We start from the raw sequence: 17,320 nt of genomic DNA, 5'->3' as shown, positions 1-17,320 counted from the left end.
TTGACATTGGGAATCTTATCGGTCTAAGGCACTCGTGAGATTCAGGGAGCCCTCTCCGGGCCAGGCTACTCTGCCTGGCCCCACTCCTAGCCCCAGTTCTCAAACACCCTAGCAGGAGCTGCCAACTGGCCTATGTTGTCCATATCCTGAATTAACCTGGTCAAGGAGCCCCTCTAGAACCCTTACCAGGATGGTTCCTAGATCCTGCTGTTTGCACTGGCAGATGTAGCAGTATGATCTGTCTTGCCCCCAGCCCTGGCTCTCATGCACCAGCAGATGCAGTGGCCTGATCTAGCCTTTCCAGTCCTGGTTTCTGAGTACAATTGCAGGTACAATGTCTAGTAGGGGAGATCTCTAAGGATGTCTCAAAGGTCAGCCCCACACCTTGCTATCATGTGTGCCTGGGGGTGCAGTGGCCCAACCTGATACTGACCATTACAGTGGCCTGATCTACCCTGTAGATCAGTACCCCAAAGACTTCAAGTTCAAGGGACCATAGGAAATGTAATTATATGAAATTAAATTCATATATATGAATCAAAATGGTGGAATAGAGTAAGGACACATTTAAACAGAGACTCATTAGCCAGAGTGAAGTGGAGATGACAGGTTACAGGAAATAGGAGTGGACAGGCCAATTGCAAAGGGGCACCTGGAGACCCGTGGACACAGGGAAGCAGCAGAGACAACAGAGTGGTGTTGCCATGACCAGATACCACAGCAGTGGTCAAAAAGCAGCGATCCGAGCTCCACCAGTGGCCAGAGCTCCACCGGCAGACAGATGGGAAGGGGAGTTCAATGGGAGCTCAGCAGGTGAGCATAAGAAAAAAACTGCCTACCTGCTGATTTGTTTGATCTGACCAGGAGCAGACACAGCACCAGATCCCAAGCAGACAGTGCAGAACAGGGTGGGTTTCACAGCCCAGACCCCCAGTACTGCCACACAGGTGCTATTTTGTGTAGTGTGGCAAAGGCTGTGAGACTGGAAGGACAACAGCAAGCTGTGCATGTGCTAAAAAGGAAGTGAACTCATTTCCAGCTCAGCACATTGCACTGGCAAAACAGAGAAAACAGTAGCAATGTGGTATCCTACAGGTTCCACCCAGAACAGGTCCAGGTGGCCCCCAGACCTAATGGGCAATGGATCCCAGAACTCCATCGGTGCCACATTAGGCACCATTTTGTGTACTCAGGAAAAGGCTGTGGGACTGGAGGGGCAACGATGAGCTGTGCATGCACTAAGCTGGGAGCAAACTCACTTTCAGCTTAATGCATTGTACTGGTCCCAAAGGGAAAATAATACCAACTTTGGCATCATATGGGTCCCATCCAAAATAGATCTGTGTGACCCTCAGATCTAATGGCCAGCAGGTTCTGGCAAGATCAGCACCAACAACAACCTAGCTATTTAGGACACTTGGTGTCTCCCTAATCCTGGGAACTGCCAGAACAGGAAGTGGGAGAAAGGTTGCACAATGGTGCAACTGCAGCATGATCCACAGGCGCTAGAGAGTGGCAAGCCAGGAATTAGGGCTACAGAGTCCGTAGACTGGCCAAGGCCAATGTTGGTGCTGGCCAAAGGAGTAAAGAGTTTGCAGTGACTTACCTGCAGTGATTGTGTCAATTTTCCATGGGGATTTAGGAACTAAAAAGTTTAGAAAAAAAGAAAGACAAGGTACTCTTTAAAGTGCCACAGTCACTGTGGGGAGACAGTCTGACTGATTTGTTGAGTGAAGCAGCTTTGGAAGGAGTACACACTGGGCACTTGTCCAGTTTCTAGGGTGGTCACAAACCAGCTGTCAGATTTGAGCTGGTTGTGTGGTCTCTGTGTGCTTCAGTTTTCTACAGAATGGGACAATAATATGAACTTTACAAGGCTGCAATAAGGATTAAGTGAGAAAATCTTCAGTTGAGTCAAATGAAATACCTGACATCCAACTGTTTTTGAATTATAAAAATATGTTCACGTGGTTCAACCTGGGTTGGATATCCATCATTTTACAGTGGTGTAAGGAGAGCATAGCAGGTGCATGACTCTAAGGGTGTGATTGTGGCAAAGGTTTTGTACCTTTTGGGGCCTTGCTTTTCTCATCTTTAATTTAAGGGAGCCTGTGGACAGAGCTAGGATGCTGGTTAGAATGTCTAGATCTTTCTCTTTAGAGTGCCTGGATTTGATTTCAACTTTCTGTTCATGAAGACATTGAGAGGCAGCTCTGATGACTCAAGCAACTGGATTCCTCCCATCCATGTGGGTTCATAGCCAAGTTCCTTATAAAATTGTCTTTGCTTATTCTAGTTTCTTCTTTCCTCCCTCAGAGTCATTGCTACCTTCAGGCATGGAGTTTAATTGCTATATCTATGTCTCAGGGCTCATTCTCTGTCCTCCAACTAGTTGATTTTGACCTTGAAGCAATTTGGCCCTAGTGACCACTCTTCCTGGAATCCCTTGCTGCCTCTTTGAAATGCCTCCCCAGTCTGTAAGCCCAGAGTGGTGTCTGCTTGGCAGCCTGCATCTGGTGGCTGTTGAATCAGTGATGTCTGTGACACCTCTGCTTTCCAGTTCACTTCTTCGTCCATGTCCTTGGTTTCCCACTTCTTCACTGTGTCCTCTTGCTCTATCTTCTTAAATAATGATTTAAGGGTCTATCCTTGAACCTGTTGTTCCTACATGCTACACATTCTGTCTCTAGGTCACCTTGTTCAGTCACTGCCTACAAGAATTTCTTGTCCATGCACAAATCCAGGTCCAAGTTTCCCTCCAGGCCTGCAAACTGTATCTCTTCCCAGCACCAGATAACTATCTCTTGATGCCTTACAGGTGTGTGCAGGTTCACACATTCTACTGAATTCATCTCTATCTCCAAACCTGCTCCACCCACAGCTCTGTTCCTGGTAGTGCTGACCCCAAAGCAATGCTAGCTCTTTAATTGCTCCCTTGGCCCTGTTCACTACCCATTCTCCTGGTCTCAAGCACAGACACCAAATGATTTTCTCTCTCTCTTCCCACATCTTGCCCTGCCTCCATCCTCCACACTGCCCAACAACTGTGATCTTTGAAACCAGTTCAGATCTTCTTCCTCCTTCAGTAAGTCAAACGATGTATGGTTATGGGACTTTCAGCTTCTGGTGGGATCAGTTTATCCTCCCAGAGCCTGAGCTGGCATTTGTTCAGGGGCCTGTGGTATGAACAGAATAGAGTTCTATTCTTCCAGGGAGCAAAAGAGAAACAGTAAATATTGATTTGTTCTAGAAATACTGCTCAATGCCCTGGCACGCTGTGCTTGACTCTGATTTGTGAAGGTGGGACCTGCTTACGTGTGACTCCCATGGACATTTTGAGGAAACATGTATTATCTGCCTGGGAGAAGACTATGATGTGGCAAGTGGGGTGATTTGCAGAGCAAACACTGAAGAGGCAATCTCTCTGTGTCTGACTCTGTCTCTCTCTCTTTCTCTCTGCCTTTCAAATAAAATAAATCCCAAAGTTACTCTTAGGACGATGCACGCTCCTTTTAAATTTTGCACCCTAAGCACCTCACCCTCTTCACTCTTTTTGTGTATATTGAGCTTATCTGGTTTTTTAGTTTGTTAGCAGAAACCATGAATATCCATAGATGGAGGAAAATGTTTAAACAGTGGTACATTGTCTAACACATGTGTTATGTAGTCATTCAGACAATGTTATCTGTTATTATTTTTTAAGATTTATTTATTTTTATCGGAAAGGAAGATATACAGAGAGGAGGAGAGACAGAGAGGAAGATCTTCCTTCTGATGGTTCACTCCCTAAGCGGCTGCAACGCCTGGAGCTGAGCCAGTCCGAAGCCAGGAGCTTCTTCCGGGTCTTCCATGTGGGTGCAGGGTCCCAAGGCTTTGGACCTGTCCTGGACTGCTTTCCCAGGCCACAAGCAGGGAGCTGGATGGGAAGTGGAGCTGCCGGGGATAGAACCGGCGCCCATATGGGATCCTGACGCATTCAAGGCAAGAACTTTAACCACTAAGCTATTGTGCTGGGCCCCAAACAATGCTATCTACATTCAAAATAAGTAAGCATGTCAACAATACATTGTTTTAAATGCAGTAGATTATAAAATTGTAAGTATAGAATAATCCCAAAGCTTGTTAATATTCAAAACCAGCAGAAGAACATGCACTAAAATGTTAACAAGGTTCCTTCATATTTGAGGATGATGAGTGAATATTATGTTTGTAAAACTTTTCCCTTGTTTTTTCTTTTAAAAGTTAGATAACGATCATATGTACTTTTCATAGTTTTTAAATGAAACTTTTAAAAGATATATATATTTTAAGAAGTATTTTAAGTATTTTATTTTCCAAGAGCAGGAACAAGATAACAATACCCACTCTTGTTTTTATACTTAACCATAATCTTTGCCAGAGTAATCAGGCAAGACAAGGAACTAAATGTTGCACACATAGGAAAGAAGTAAGAGGTGTGCATTAGAGGTAGCAGTTATGACATAACTCAGGACATCCCATTCTGGAGAACCTGGGTTCGAGTCCTGGCTGTCCCCTCACTTCCAGCCTCCTGCTCATGAGTAACCTGGAGTCACAGATGAAGGTTCACAGACCTGAGTCCTTACCAGGAGATCTAGGTTGAGGTTTGAGCTCGTGGTTTTGGTGTGATTTAGCATCAGCTGCTGCAGGCATTTAGGGAGTGAATTATAATCTATGGAAAGATTGATGTGTGTGTGTGTGTGTGTGTGTGTGTGTGCCTTTTAAGCAAAATAAAAATAGATAAATAATAATAAATATTGTAAAAGGAGTGAAATTGTTGCTGCTTTCTGATGACATAATTTATACCAAAAATCTATACCAAAAAAAACACATTAGGACTGACAGATGAATACATTATAGTTTTAGGATACGAATAGAATAGAATCAATAGTGCTTCCCTAGTACACTTACAACAATCTATCAAAAAAAGAGAAAGAAATCAAGAAAGCAATCCTGTTTACAATAGCTACTAAATAAAATAAATACATAGAAAGACATTTAAGCAAAGAGCTACAAAAGAGTGGTGAAAGAAACTGAAACAAAAAAACATAAATAAGTAGAAAGATGCCTTATGATAAAGGGCTGAAAGAGTTAATATTATTAAAATGTCCATACTACCCAAAGCAATGCACTGATACAAAGCAACAATCCCTACCAAAATAGAAACTAGAAAAATCCCAAGATCTGTATAAAACAGTAAAAGACCTTCAAATGGTCAAAATCATCTTTAGCAAAAAGAGCAAAGCTGGAGGCATTACATGATCTGATGTCAAACTACATTTTTAAAGCTATAATACTTAGAACGTCATGGTACTGAAATACAAACACCAATGTCAACCCACAGAAAGGAACGCAGAGTCCATAAGTGAACCCTTGCACTTACGGTCACGTGATTCTTGACAACACTACAAGGCAGGAAAGGGGTAGTCTCTTCAGTAAACGATGCTGAGGAAGAACTAGCTATCCACGGTCAGAAGAGTAAAGTTGGACCTTTATCTGACAACATATGTAGGTGTCAACTCAGAGTGGATCAAAGACTCAAATGCAAGCCAGGAGACTGTGAAATTGCCAGAAGAAAACAGAGAAGCTACACATGCGGGCAGTGCTGCTTGGATTTGGCCCCAAAAGCTTGGACAACAAAAGTGAAAATAAACCAATAAGAGCATTTTAAAATGAAGATCTTATACACAGCAAAGAAAACAGCAGAATGAAAGGACAGCCAATAGATAGGAAGAAAAATTTTGCAAGCTACAGAACTGATAATTATCCAAAATATAAGATACTCAAATAAATCAATACTGAAATATCTTGATTCAAAAAGGTACAAAGGGCCTTAAAGTCGTATTTTCCGGAAGAAGATACACAAATGACCAACAGCTACATGAAAATGTTCAACAGTTTTAATCATTAGGGAATAGAAAGTAGAACCACAATAAAGCATTACTTTATCCCTGTCAAAACGGCCATCATCAAAAAGGCCAGGCACTGCTCTAGGCGGTTAAGACAGCCCTCAGGATGCCCACAGCCTGCATTGAACAGCCTGGGTTCAGGTCCTGGCTCCATTCCCAACTCAGCTTCCTGTTGACGTGCACTCTGGGAGGCAATAGATGACGATTCAAGTACTTGGGCCCCTGACACCCATATGGGCAACCAGATGGGAGTGCCAAGCCCCTGGCTTTGATACGATTCAGCCACAGCTGTTGTGGACTTTTGATGAGTGAACCAGTGGATATAAGATCTCTTCATGTCTTGTCTCTGTATCTGCTTTTCAGGTAAATGAAGGGGGGAAAAAACCCACAAGAGTGATAATAAGTGTTAAAGAGAATGTAGAGCTAAGAAAATCTTTGTACACTGCTAGTGGGAATGTGAACTAATGCAACCGTTACAAAAACTGAGAATGAAGTTGCCATATGACCCAGCAAGTTCTGGGTAGGTATCCGAAGAATCTGAGATCAGTGTGTTAATGAGGTGTCTGCACTCACTGCAGCAGGACTCACAAGTCAGGGAATCCACCTGAAGTCCATCGATGCATGAATGCATAAGACACAGTGAGTATACACATACTCCGCAATAATATTCAGCCTTTTAAAAGGAGAAAAATCTGTCATTTTTGACAACATAGAAGATATTTTATTGAGGACAATAAGCCAGGCACCAAAAAAAAAAAAAAATACCATGTGATCTCATATGTGTACAAGAAAACAACCAAGAGACTCACCTATATGTTGACTGGACCATTTGTGGCAATAATTAGGAAACCACTTGGGACACTGCATCCCATGGCAGAGTATTTGAGGTGACAGATATGCTGGTTTGATTTACTCATTCCACACTGCATACATTTATCATAAATCTGTACCTATTCATAACTATAATTTGATCATTTATAATAACAAAATACAAATAGAACAAAATGTAAGGTTTTAAATTAAAAGTCCTTTAAAAAGAAAAGCGCATACTCCACTCTCTGGGACTTCCCAACCATGGATATTTGCTGATAGGTTGCCACTCTAATTCTGGCATAGGCGACAGCCCCAGAAGTTTTCCATGACAACCGATGGGGCTTGGGGCTGTGGTTGATTTTAATCCCTATGAGTCATTTGTTTGAATAATCTCTGTCCTCAAAGCTTGCCATTAAACCACGCAGCTTCTTACTCAGATAGTAGCAGACCCACTGGTGTCTGGCTGCCCACTTCAGCTATGGGTTACAAACAGCTAGCTGCCAGGTCTGTGAGCGACTCTGGACTGTCCCGGGACGTGGGGGCCCTCACACAGCTCTAACCGCTCACACCTCAGGAGAGAGACTCCGGAGCCGGCCAAGGCACCCGCCTCCCACACCCACGTTAGAGGCTAGTATTTCCCACTGCACTCAGATTTCAATCCACAGACAGAGAAAGCTCAAGTCCCGTTGGGAGCAAATCCTGATATAAACACCGAGTCAGGACCACCCCTGCGGCCTGCATGTCTTCAACAGTGCTGGCTTCGGCTGACTGCACGCGACCTGTGACATGACCCATGTTGGGCGAGCAGGAGAAGCGCGGACGCTGGCCGGGGGCTGCGGTCACAGCCGCCCCGGTGAAGCGTGCGAGGGCTACCTGGCTGCCCTGAGCTCCCCGCACACGCGCACACGGCCATGCACGGGCAGCACGTACCCTGCTGGCAAACTGGCCAGCAGCTCACCGGTTCCATCCCTGCCCCCTCCCACACTACAGGCATGGTACAGTCTCGTGCTTACAGCCGAAGGACTTGAAGAAAACGTCTTCATTTTGTTTCAAAGGATTTTTAAAAGCAGCCACAAATCTCACAGAAACAATTAGAATGAACAGAATTTTCCCCACATGTTGAAGATCCCACTGGCTATTTGCGAATTTCTACTCCACATGGGTTCTAATCTTTAGGACGCAAGCATTAGATAACTGCTCTTGATTTTTTTTTAAATGAGCATATTCGTACTTTATACCCACTCCCACCCCCACCCCCGGGCAATCTGCCCGTATCACCCAGGATAATTTATAAGGAATTTAAGAAACCAGTTAGTAATACTATACATCATTTGCAAAGAAAATCTAACTCTACTTCCTGCAAAGGAGTAAGCAAGAGAACAAAGGGAAAAGAAGACACAGGGCAGTCACCACACACACACACACACACACACACACACACACACCCGAAACTGGAAGTGATGATTCATTTCCAGAACAATTCCGCCTGTTCGTGTTGACCCCCTGTGTCCCAAAGTCCTCATCCCTAAAGGAGCACTCACCTGCCTTTCTTAGACATCTCGTGAACTTCTCTTCCTGACCAGTGCATCCGGCCTTCAGTATCCAAAACCCAACCCCACCACAAAAGAAAGATGACAAATTTCATACTCTGGGCAGCCACCATAGGTTTCCAAATCCAACACAGTTCTCCGAAGAAATTGTAAAAAAGGGAGAAAAAAAATGTTCTCTTTCTCTCTTAAGACATTATTGATCTGTTCATTTTTAAAAGGATGTTAATTCGTGCAAAAAAAAAAAATATATATATATATATATATCAACCCACAGTATGCAGTCTGGTGGGCAGGAAAAAGCAATTTCCACTAAACCTATAAATCCGCCTACGTCAGCTGTCAGGGATTTTCTGAACTGAGGTTGGATGACCGTGTTCCTGTGCAACAATTATTTTGGCCCATCTGAATTAGTTCACTGCCAAATGGGATAAATGCATTGGTAAAGATCTGCCTTTTCTGGCCCCATGAATTGAAGGAAATAAACATGGACTAAAGCACTTTCCAAAATGCAAAGGGCCAGGAGGGCTGAACTGCTGCGTGACTCCCTGGCTCTATTTTAAGCTGCCAGCCATTATTTGCTGTAGCTGAGGGAGGAATTTGAGTGGCTCTCTGCCCTACCTCCTCATGTGGCTGAATCTGCAGAACTGGGGTCCATACCTGGGCCGGCTATCTCCAGGGTGAGATCCCGAGGGGTGTGGGAAAGAGAATTTTGATCTTTGCTTTTCACCGAACCATCCCAGTCTGCTTGTCCGTTTCATTATTCTGATTATGACTCTCATTGGGTCTTTCTTTGAATAATATGAGTAATAAATTAATTACAGGCATCAAGTCTGTGCACTCCTGTTTAGTTTCCCTTTGATGCTTACCCGCAGACTCAATAGTAATCTACAAGTGCAAGTTTGTGCCATCCTGCAAGGATACTCCCAGGGTCCTGTCTGCAGAGGACTGTGCTGGGTGCTGAGAGCTGCTGACTCCTCAAAGCTGAGCTGACACACCTGCAGTGACTTTTAGGCTGCACCAGGGTTGGGGTCAGGATTCCCAGAATGCTACAGTGGTTAAGCAGGTGGTTTCATGAAACTGTTCAGCCAAGAGCAAGAAGTAATTATACAGGACTGAGTAAAATTGGTTTTAAAGAAAAGCACAGCAGAGGGGGAAAAGCAAAGACAGAGAGAGAGAGAGAGAGCGCTCTCCCATCCGCTGTTAATTCAGAACCTAGGAGGCTGCTGGTGACCCTGCCACACATGTTGGAAACCTGCAAGGAGTTCCCAGCTCCTGGCTTCACTGGGCCCAGATGGGACCTTTCTCTCTCAAACTCTGCTTTTCATCCCTTCCCTAAGTCAACACCAGGCTCCTCTATTCATTCCTCAGCCATCATGGCCTTTGCTATACCAATTCAGGGTCTCCATGGTACTAAGGACCAGGCAGCAGTCATCCCTAGGTTGCTTTCTCACGGTCTTCCATGTCTCCTGGCACTCAACGCCAGCCCAGCTCTCCCCAAGGCACTCTCTGACTCACAGAGTGAACTGGAGACAACACATGGAAGTGCAAACAGTCTCCATTATAGCGAATGACCCAGGAGCTGCCCTTGTGACTTCTAAACACATTTTATTTGCCAGAATGTGGCTCCATAGCCACTGCTAATTGTGAGCGGTCTGAGAAATGCAATGTTTAGGTGAGGCCATTTAGGGCTAGCTAAAACTCGGTTGATGTGGTGGAAAAGGAGACTGGATCTGGGGGAGCAGATAGGCACCTGCTGAACCCCACCTCAAGCCTCAGGTGGAAATCACTGAGTCCTTTGAACTTCTATTTCTATGAATCCATGCTGCTGAGTTTGTTTCCTTCTTCTGCTTTATATCAAAAATGGAATGAACACTCATTTCAATGAGGGCATCCACATAAGACAGAAAGAGGACAAACTGTCAGCTCCTCACTATGAAGCATGTCAGGAAGGCTGTGGTATTTTTAGTGTGCCTGCAAGGTACACCCCTGTAGTGCATCTGCTATTCTAATTCAGGTCAGACTCCTTGATCTCTGGTTCTTTTGATGCCCATTGGTGATATGCCCTCCTTGTCATCTCCCTGACACCTATTCTCAGCTGAATTACCAGGGCCGTAAACTCCCCTGGTGTCACACTGATTACTTAATTCAAGTTACTTAACATACTGCTGACAATACACTATTTGAACTCTGTCCCTCATCTGTATTGAAATTTTCATGATTGATGGGAAATCTAGATTTATAAATCTACATTAGCTAGAGTTTAACTGTTTTACAATCTTAGCCTTGTGGTCTGAATACATTCAACCCATAATTCCTGTGCCAAGGCTCAGCAGCCAATTACGCTGTGACCTGGCGGTACCAGAACCTTCAATTTATCTATGAGTTGTTTTTCATCACATGAATCATTGCACGTAGTAGAAATTACTAATAAATTAGTAAGAATCAAACAACATTTTCATTTTCCTTTTTTTCAAGATTTATTTTTGATTTTATTGGAAAGGCAGATATACAGAGAGGAGGAGAGACAGAGAGGAAAATCTTCTGTCTGTTGATTCACTCCCCAAGCAGATGCAATGGTCAGAGCTGCACCAATCCAAAGCCAAGAGCCTGGAGCCTCTTTTGGGTCTCCCACATGGGTGCAGGGTCCCAAAGCCTTGGGTCGTTCTTGACTGCTTTCCCAGGCCACAAGCAGGGAACTGGATGGGAAGCAGGGCAGCTGGGATTAGAACTGGTGCCCATATGGGATCCCGGCACATTCAAGGCGAGGACTTTAGCCAAAAGGCTAGCATCCCATTGATTTTTTTTAATCGTCTCTTGAGCAGAATGAAAATGGATGCCTGGCTCCAAGGTCGTTGAACCCTTCATTCCCTGCTGATACACTTCTGTGGTTTCCCAATGCCCATCAAGTAAAAGCTACACTCTGACTTAACCTCAAGGTCTCTATTCAGCTTCCAAGTTTATTTTGTAAACAAAGCATCTTTCTTGTGTGCTTTCTTCCTTTTTTTTAAGTAAGATACACAGAGAGGTGGAGAGACAGAGAGGAAGATCTTCCGTCCGCTGATTCATTCCCCAAGTGGCCACAATGACCAGTGCTGTGCCATTCTGAAGCCAGGATCATCTTCTGGGTCTCCCACACAGGTGCAGGGTCCCAAGGCTTTGGGCCATCTTTGACTGCTTCCCCAGGCCACAAGCAGGGAGCTGGATAGGAAGCGTGGCTGCCAGGATTAGAACCAGCACCCATATGGGATCCCGGGACGTTCAAGGTAAGGACTTTAGCTACTAGGCTACCGTGCTGGGCCCTCCCAGCTTATTTTGTTACCTGGTTCTAGCTCACTGGCTCTAGACATGGTGCCAGGTGGGATGGTTTTTGGCTGTGATGGCTTAGTGTGTCCACTTGGCTAGGCCATAATACTTAATTATGTAACCCAGCACTAACCTGGGTCTTGCTATAGATGTGTTTTGTAGATGAGGTTAACATCTACATTCAACTGACTTGAAGAAAAGGGAATTGCCCTCTATGATGTTGAGGAGGTGGGACTCATCAAATCAATGCAATGGCCTCAAAAACAAAACTGAGTTCCCTTGGAATGCCACAAGACAATAGCATCAGCTGCTGTCCAAGCATTCCAACCTGCACATTTCAGACTTGCCAGCCTCCAAATCACATAAGCCAATTCTTCCAAGAAAATAGAGTGTACAGGTGTAGCATGTAATTATAGCCAAATATACATGTCCTGCATTCATAAATAAATGTGCAGTCTGTAGGATATGTGTATTGTATTATGCATATACATATGCATATATTCAGACGGGGACCCATGGGCGCTTCATGCTCAGCCCAGCCCTGCCTCAAACCCTGCTCCCCACTTGGCGGGGCTGGCTCTGCTCACTCTTTAGGTCCCAACAGAGAAGCCCTCTCTGACCACCTGCCAAAGTAAAGTTCGTAGCTGTTGTTTTCTTGTCACTTCATTTGCTTCTCTCCTGTGAGGCACTGCTAGCTGTTTACTATTGCTCTCCCCAACGAGGATGGTAATCATCAACGAGGCCTATCCATTTTGCTCCCTGTTGAGAGCAGGGCTCAGTGGACATTCAGTGAATGAATAAGCAAGTGAGTTCAATGGATGATGCTTTTATTTCCTAAGAAACAAAAACTATAGACATCTCCATTTTTCCCAAGTTAAATTTTAAAGTACTCCAAAGTGTTAAAAAAGTTTTTAGATGTTCACGACTAAATATATTTTAGGAAATATTTCAGTGACGAAGTTTCAAGTAAAAAGCATTTGTGATTGGGGCCAATATTGTTGTGTAGCACCGCCTGCAATGCCAGCATAACATACGGGCATTGATTCAGGTCCCAACTGCTCCATTTCATTATTCCTTAAGATTTGTTTTTATGTAAAAGGTACAGTTACAGAGAGAGGAGACACAGAGAAAATGAGAGAGAGACAGAGAGAAACAAGAGATCTTCCATCCACTGGTTCACTCCTGAAATGGCCTCAGTAGCAGGCAGCTGAGGTGATTTGAAGCCAGGAGCCAGAAACTTCTTCTGGGTGTCCCACATGGGTGCAGGGGCCCAAGAACTTGGAGCATCTTCTGCTGTTCTCCCAGGCACATTAGCAGGGAGCTGAATTAGCAGGGAGCTGGGTCTCAAACTGGCACACATCTGACTGCCACACTTCCAGTTCTACTTCCTGCCTTCTTGTGAAAGCAGCAAAAGATGGCACAAGTGTTTAGATTCCTGCCACTCATGTGAGAGATCCAGCTGGAGCTCCCGGCTCCCGGCTGTAACCTGGCACCCTCTGCAAGTTGTGGGCATTTAGGGATGAACCAGAGGGTGGAAGAGCGCTCTCTCTCTCTCTCTCATTCAAATGACTTTACAAACTAAATAAATAAGTATGATCTCTAGGGAAAACTAATTAAAGCTTGTAAACACAAACTAGCAATGAAGAATCAGTAAGGGAAAAAAACATAATTCCCTGTCCCTGAAAAAGAGGGAAAAGGAAGATAGCAATTTAAGGACATCTATTTGTGAAGGAAAGGAGGAAGAAAAGGAAGGAGAGAGGGGGAAAGAGGGAGAGAGGGAGGGAGGGAGGGGAGGAAGGAACGGGAGAGAGGGAGGGAGGGAGGGGAGGAAGGAACGGGAGAGAGGGAGGGAGGGAGGGGAGGAAGGAACGGGAGAGAGGGAGGGAGGGAGGGGAGGAAGGAACGGGAGAGAGGGAGGGAGGGAGGGGAGGAAGGAACGGGAGAGGGAGGGGAGGAAGGAACGGGAGAGAGGGAGGGAGGGAGGGGAGGAAGGAACGGGAGAGAGGGAGGGAGGGAGGGGAGGAAGGAACGGGAGAGGGAGGGGAGGAAGGAACGGGAGAGAGGGAGGGAGGGAGGGGAGGAAGGAACGGGAGAGAGGGAGGGAGGGAAGGGGGAGGGAGAAATGAAAGGGAGAGGGGGAGGGGGAGGAAAGAATGGGAAGGATGGAGGGAAGGAGAGAGGGAGGGGGAGAGGGACGGAGGGCGAGTGAGTGAATCGTTATGCTAACTTGTGCTCGCTGTGTCTCCCTCTGCTGGAAACACGCAGAACTGTTTAAGGGAAGATTCTGTTGTAAGACTGCCTTTAACAGAAACCCACACAGGCTTCTAGGCTCAAATGTCATGTCACAGTTCTCTGCTGCCTTGTTGATGCAGGACGACATACTTGTCACAGCTCCAGGACAGTCATGTGGCAGAAGTACTGTCAGGGTCATTCCAGGGTAAGCCCCTCCGGGGGTCTTCGAGCAGCCCCTATGGGGTCTTCTAGGATGGAACAGGGGTGTGGATAAGGGGGCTCCCCTCAGCTTCATAGTGATCTGAGAACTGGATAAGAAACACAGGGACTGCCTCCATTGCCCCCAAGAAACCCAGCACTACAGCTAGTCATGGTTTGCAGCTGAACGGTCCTTAGCAGTTAGAGCACTTTTCCCCTGCCTCACCCCACTTGCCTCTGCACCAGGCACAGCAGGTGCTTCAGCAGTGAGGGTGGGGAAATCTGTGATTTTAATCCCATTGTGTTTCTTCACCACTTCGTACCCCTTACCCCTTCCTAAATTGGGTGTTGGTTAAAATAGTTTTATTTGTGATGCACTCTGACCAACTCACCATGTTGCCTAATGAGAGACATTTGGATGACAACTTGGATTTTTCAGTTAATTCCAGATTATTCCCTGCTAATTAGAGGAGCTGATTCATTGGATTGAAATAGTGCTTTTGGCAAGTAAGAATGAATTCTTTGAATGAGAAGCCACATTTGGAGCTGCCAGTGCTTGAAGAAAATAAATAATTTAATTTAATTTTATAACAAAATAACAATATATTTAAATTGAATTCATGAGTAAATGTACAATTGGAAAAAACCAACATACCATAGATCCCCAAAACAACAATATAAATTGTGCTGTTTAACTAACTTTTCCCCAGCATGTGACGGTCTTGGGTCATAGATTAACTTTGGTTGCATAAGATTCCTAAAATTTTATCAAGTAGGAATTGCATTTGGTCTAGTAGTTGAGATGCCAGTTAAAATACCCAAACCTCATATTGGAGAGTCTGGGTTTGATTCCTGACTGGCTTCCTTGGTGTTTCAACCCCTCAAGGCATCAGGCAATCGCCTGGAGTCATCCCTGCATGGAGGCCTTGATTGAGTTCCTGGCTCCAGCTCCTGGCCTTAGCCCAGCCCAGCCCAGCCCAGCCCAGACTATGGGCCAAGGAGGATATTTGGAGAATGAAGAAGCAAAGCGGAGTTCTCTACGAATCTTTTTCACTTTCTCCCTTCTTCTGCCTCTCAATTTGTTTTGTAAGGTTAGTATGAATTCTACTCTGTTGTAGGACATTGTTTATCAGAGGCTGGAGAGAGTAGGGAGAGGGTTAGGAAAGATTGGCCAATGAGCAGTACTAAGCAGAGTTAGGAGAAATAATTTCTGATGTTCTGTAGAATAGCAGGTGACTTGAGATAATGAGGATATATTATTTCCATAAAGCCAGAAGAAAGAATCTTGAATGTTTTCATCACATAAAAAGGTAAGTGTTCAAGCAGATACATTTACTCTTGGATGCTATATAACATACATGTATGACAACATTACACAATACCCTATAAATTTGTACAATGTTTATGTGTCAGTTTAAAAAGTTCTATTCTCACACTGAATCTGTTGAAAATTCAGAATAAAATGGCAAGACCCAGGGTATTTTTGTTTTTCTTCAGTTTTCCAGATCATTTGGTTCTTTGCTTGAAAGCTCCAGGAGGTGCTGTGTGAGCCCATGCTACCAATCGTTTAGGTGGGTTTGTGTCCAGCCTCTGTCTCTGGGGCTTAGAGAGAGAGAGACTTCCCCCGTGGGCTTCTGAATTCAGCCTGCTTCCCAGGCAGCTTGTTTGGAAGTACAGATCAAAGATTTCGGGGGTCAAGAGGCAGATTGATTTGTGGTTGGGCCTTGATCTTAATCATGACCATCTCTCATGGGAGAAGTATTGGAGCTACCCCAGGTGAATCAGAAAACTGGCCCAGATGGGGTTATTCAGTTTAGGTACATTTTCCATGTGGTTATAAGTAAGCGGTTCTCAATTTTACAGGTTCTTCTTAGGGACATGTAGCAATTTTCTATTTGTATCAGTCTGTGCTGGAAGTTCAGCCAGCCAGTCCCTGGTGGTGTGGTCTTCAGAGCTGTGGTTTATTTCTAACTATTCTGTACAAAACTCTAGTGAGAGCAGTTCAAGTGGTTTGCTCCGTTGGTTCTCTTTGAGTTGAGTATTCTTCCAGGAGGTGCTAGGTCAAGTTTCCCCCAAAGTTTCCAAAGCCCACACTCAAACTGGTGGGATGCTGGCATCTTGGGTGCTCAGCTTCTGGGCCTAGAAATGTCGTCTCTGAGCTCAGTTCTAGTAGAAGCTCCTGGTGTCAGCACAGTGCTTCAGAAAGACCCACTCGGCTCTGTCTGACCTGTTCACTTCATACTTGACCTGAGAACAAGTGGGTATTTGAGTGACGAAGGACAGAGGTTAGGGGGCAATGGCTAAGCACTCAGTCCTTGGATATGAGCTTCCAGGGCCAGAGTTATAACCAAACGGGCAAAGTTACCAGCTGAGATGCCAACATCCCATAAGGGCATGGGCTCATTGTCCTGGGTGTACTACTTCCAATCCAGCTACCTGCTGCTGACCTAGGGAAAGCAGCAGCTGAAGGCCCAAGTGTTTGGGCTCCTATACTCGTGTGGAAGACCAGATGAAACTCCTAGGTTCAGCCAGGCCTAGTCTTGGGTTTGTGTTAATCTGATAAGTGAATCAGGGTATGAAAGATCTCTCTCTCTAACTCTTTCATTCCCCAAATGGCTACAATGGCTGCAGCTGAGCAGATCCAAATCCAGAAACAAGGAGCTTCTTCCAGATCTCCCATGCAGGCGCAGGGTCTCAAGGACTTGGGCCATTCTCTATTGCTTTTCCAAGCCACAAATAGGAAGATGGATGCACAGTGGAACAGCCGGGATATGAACCAGTGTCTTTATGGGATGCTGGTGACACTCACAGGCAGAAGATTAGTCACTTGAGCTATCACACTCAAAAATAAACAAATCTTTAAAATAAACAAATAAATCTTTAAATAAATAAATAAATATAAGTTATGCGCTCCCTAACAATTCTGAGTCTCTTGGAAACAAGTGAGTATGTTCTTGGGTGTCATGGCGGAAACTGCCCTTTCCTCCACTATATGCTATCTTCCTTCTTTCAAAATCCCCTGTTGGTAGATAAGTATATTCCTATGCTCCTGTTTAGAGTTAAGGCTTTTCCCAACATTCATTACATCTGAGTGCAGTTCATGAAAGTGTAAGACAACCAACCTCCTGGATCTTGGAAGATAGCCCGTGTGCCTCCTTTCTCCACCACCCCTTTAGCTATCCTGCTTACTCAAATACAGAAATGTTGCCTATATCTCCTGCCACTGCCTTGGGCCACCAAGGACTGCCTGCAGCTCTAGGGTACCAAACATAGACAAACAGAAGTTTGTAACAGGGT

General features: G+C 44.9%; 1 protein-coding gene across 1 annotated transcript in view; it reads right to left on the bottom strand.

Moving 5' to 3' along the window:
• Positions 1–8,866, bottom strand: part of GABRR1 (gamma-aminobutyric acid type A receptor subunit rho1) — a 32,232-nt gene extending 23,366 nt beyond the window's left edge. The window contains exon 1 of the mRNA XM_004580390.2: positions 8,282–8,866. Coding sequence (XP_004580447.2) covers positions 8,282–8,403 — 122 coding nt within the window. The 5' untranslated portion in view covers positions 8,404–8,866. The remainder of the gene's footprint in view (positions 1–8,281) is intronic.
• Positions 8,867–17,320: the final 8,454 nt, after the last annotated feature.

The sequence above is a fragment of the Ochotona princeps genome, chromosome 1, assembly GCF_030435755.1.
Source record: "Ochotona princeps isolate mOchPri1 chromosome 1, mOchPri1.hap1, whole genome shotgun sequence".
Classification (NCBI taxonomy): domain Eukaryota; kingdom Metazoa; phylum Chordata; class Mammalia; order Lagomorpha; family Ochotonidae; genus Ochotona; species Ochotona princeps.
The sequence above is the reverse complement of the archived record's forward strand: the minus strand, read 5'-3'. Positions and strand labels throughout refer to the sequence as shown.